This window comes from Monopterus albus, unplaced genomic scaffold, assembly GCF_001952655.1.
Source record: "Monopterus albus unplaced genomic scaffold, M_albus_1.0 scaffold2491.1, whole genome shotgun sequence".
In the NCBI taxonomy this organism is placed as follows: domain Eukaryota; kingdom Metazoa; phylum Chordata; class Actinopteri; order Synbranchiformes; family Synbranchidae; genus Monopterus; species Monopterus albus.
Window position 1 is genome coordinate 1 of NW_018130364.1, and position 1,772 is coordinate 1,772.

General features: G+C 38.8%; 1 protein-coding gene across 1 annotated transcript; it reads right to left on the reverse strand.

The window, feature by feature from the left end:
* Positions 1 to 389: 389 nt before the first annotated feature.
* Positions 390 to 1,616, reverse strand: LOC109954000 (signal transducer and activator of transcription 4-like; the record flags this gene model as incomplete). The annotated part of the gene is made up of 3 exons (XM_020589433.1): positions 390 to 983; positions 1,252 to 1,297; positions 1,425 to 1,616. Coding segments are annotated over 3 exons (398 nt in total), but the record flags the coding sequence as incomplete, so codon positions are not given.
* Between the last annotated feature and the right edge of the window lie 156 nt (positions 1,617 to 1,772).

Here is a 1,772-nt window from a genome sequence, read left to right on the forward strand (position 1 = left end):
TTTTTTTACATTTAAAGAAAATTATTTAGTTGTTCGCAGACTGTCTGTTCAGTGTTTATTGATAGATTATTTAGTTAGTGTCTTTGTCCATCCCCTGTGTGTTATTGGTTTGGCCAGCCAGTATATATGTTCCCCTATTTGTTAGCTTAGTTGTTTTTTGTAGTAATGTGCAGTTCAGTTTGCTGTATTTTGAGTTTCCTTATCTTTTGTCGATCTGTTTTAGGATCCACTTTATTTGATATTGATGTTGTTTGCATGTTTTTCTTAATTTTTTGGGGTAAATAAAAAGCCCATCTTTTTTGGAACTTTAAAAACTCTGTCCTCTGCAATTCTATTATCATTATTAATTTTTATTTTATCTCTTTTCTTAAACCTGTATCTGAGTGACTTTATACCTGACTTTTAACTCGTCAGTACAAGGATAAAGTTGGTGTTATTCTATATTTTTCCTATTGTCAGCAAATCCCATGAAAAGACCAAAACCAACAGTCAGTGGCATTGTAGCTTATATCAAACAAGAGGAAAAAGAGCATTTGCTTGGGACTAGTTTCAGTTGCAGATTAACACACACTTGGCGAACCAAAGAATATTTACAACAGCAGTATAAGGTGCTTGGGATTGAGTCAAAATAAACTACAGTGTGTGGGTTCACGGCAATAAAGGAACACGCCACCCAGTGCAACACTGTGGCTCGCTGATGCTGTATGTTTTTAATACCTTTTGTACAAAGTGGTTTTATGGCACAGCACAGATGAATAAAATATATAAGGCTACACACACACTACTGCCTAGTAGCATCAGTCCATTGGTGGTTTTGTTCTTTTTATGGCATGTAGACATCATACAGTCCATTGAATACAGAAGCCTGCAAACTTACATTGTCAATGTCGAAGCACAGGTGTTCGCTGAGCATGTCAAACTCCCCAGGAGTCATCGGGGGCTCAGGAGACTGGCAAGGAGGTGGTGTGGTGCTTGCATTAGAGCTGCGATAACAGGGAAAGGGAGACAGTAAAGGTGACCGACTGCTTTTCACCAGTGGAAATGCATTTACTAAATAATTTTCCATTTTCTCATAACATGCTGTGGGTTGCACTGACTGCAGAAGAAATGTGCCATTATCAATATTTATTCCCCAGCTTTGGTCCGATAACTAAATGCCAGGGTAAAATTATGATAAAGAATTTACAAAAAAGTTACTTTAATACAAAGTGAGTTGAGTGAGGGCCTCATTTAATCTGCAAATGAACTCACCGCATCTCCGAGATGGGGATCAGGGTAGATGGTATGTATGGGTAAACTGGAAATTTAACAAAGATGTGAGCGAAGTCAGTGCTGTAGCTTACAGTCGAGTCAGCCAACTAACATTCAAAACATGCACTGAAAAAACATGAACTCTAAATGACAGAATGGCATTGCGCTCTTGCCTTTGTTAGGCTGATTGTTGTAAAGCCGTCCAAAGGCCTCGTTTTTGGGGATGTCAGGGTAGAGGAACTTGAGCGGGTTCTCTGGGACCACTCCGTCTGAGATCACTTTGTAGTCTCGTATGATGTCAGCAAATGGGAGAGCACTAAGCCGGTTTTTAGTGTATGGCTCCACAGAGTTGAACTTCACATCTCCTGTCAAGTATAACATTAGGTCAAGTAAAGGTGACAGCCCACCTGGAATATTTAACTGGAACTGATCTTTGACAAAAAGTCTGTAAAAATACTTTGTAATGATCAGTGTCTACTTAGGATCCCAATGTATGGGGTTTTCAACCAAAATAATTATTG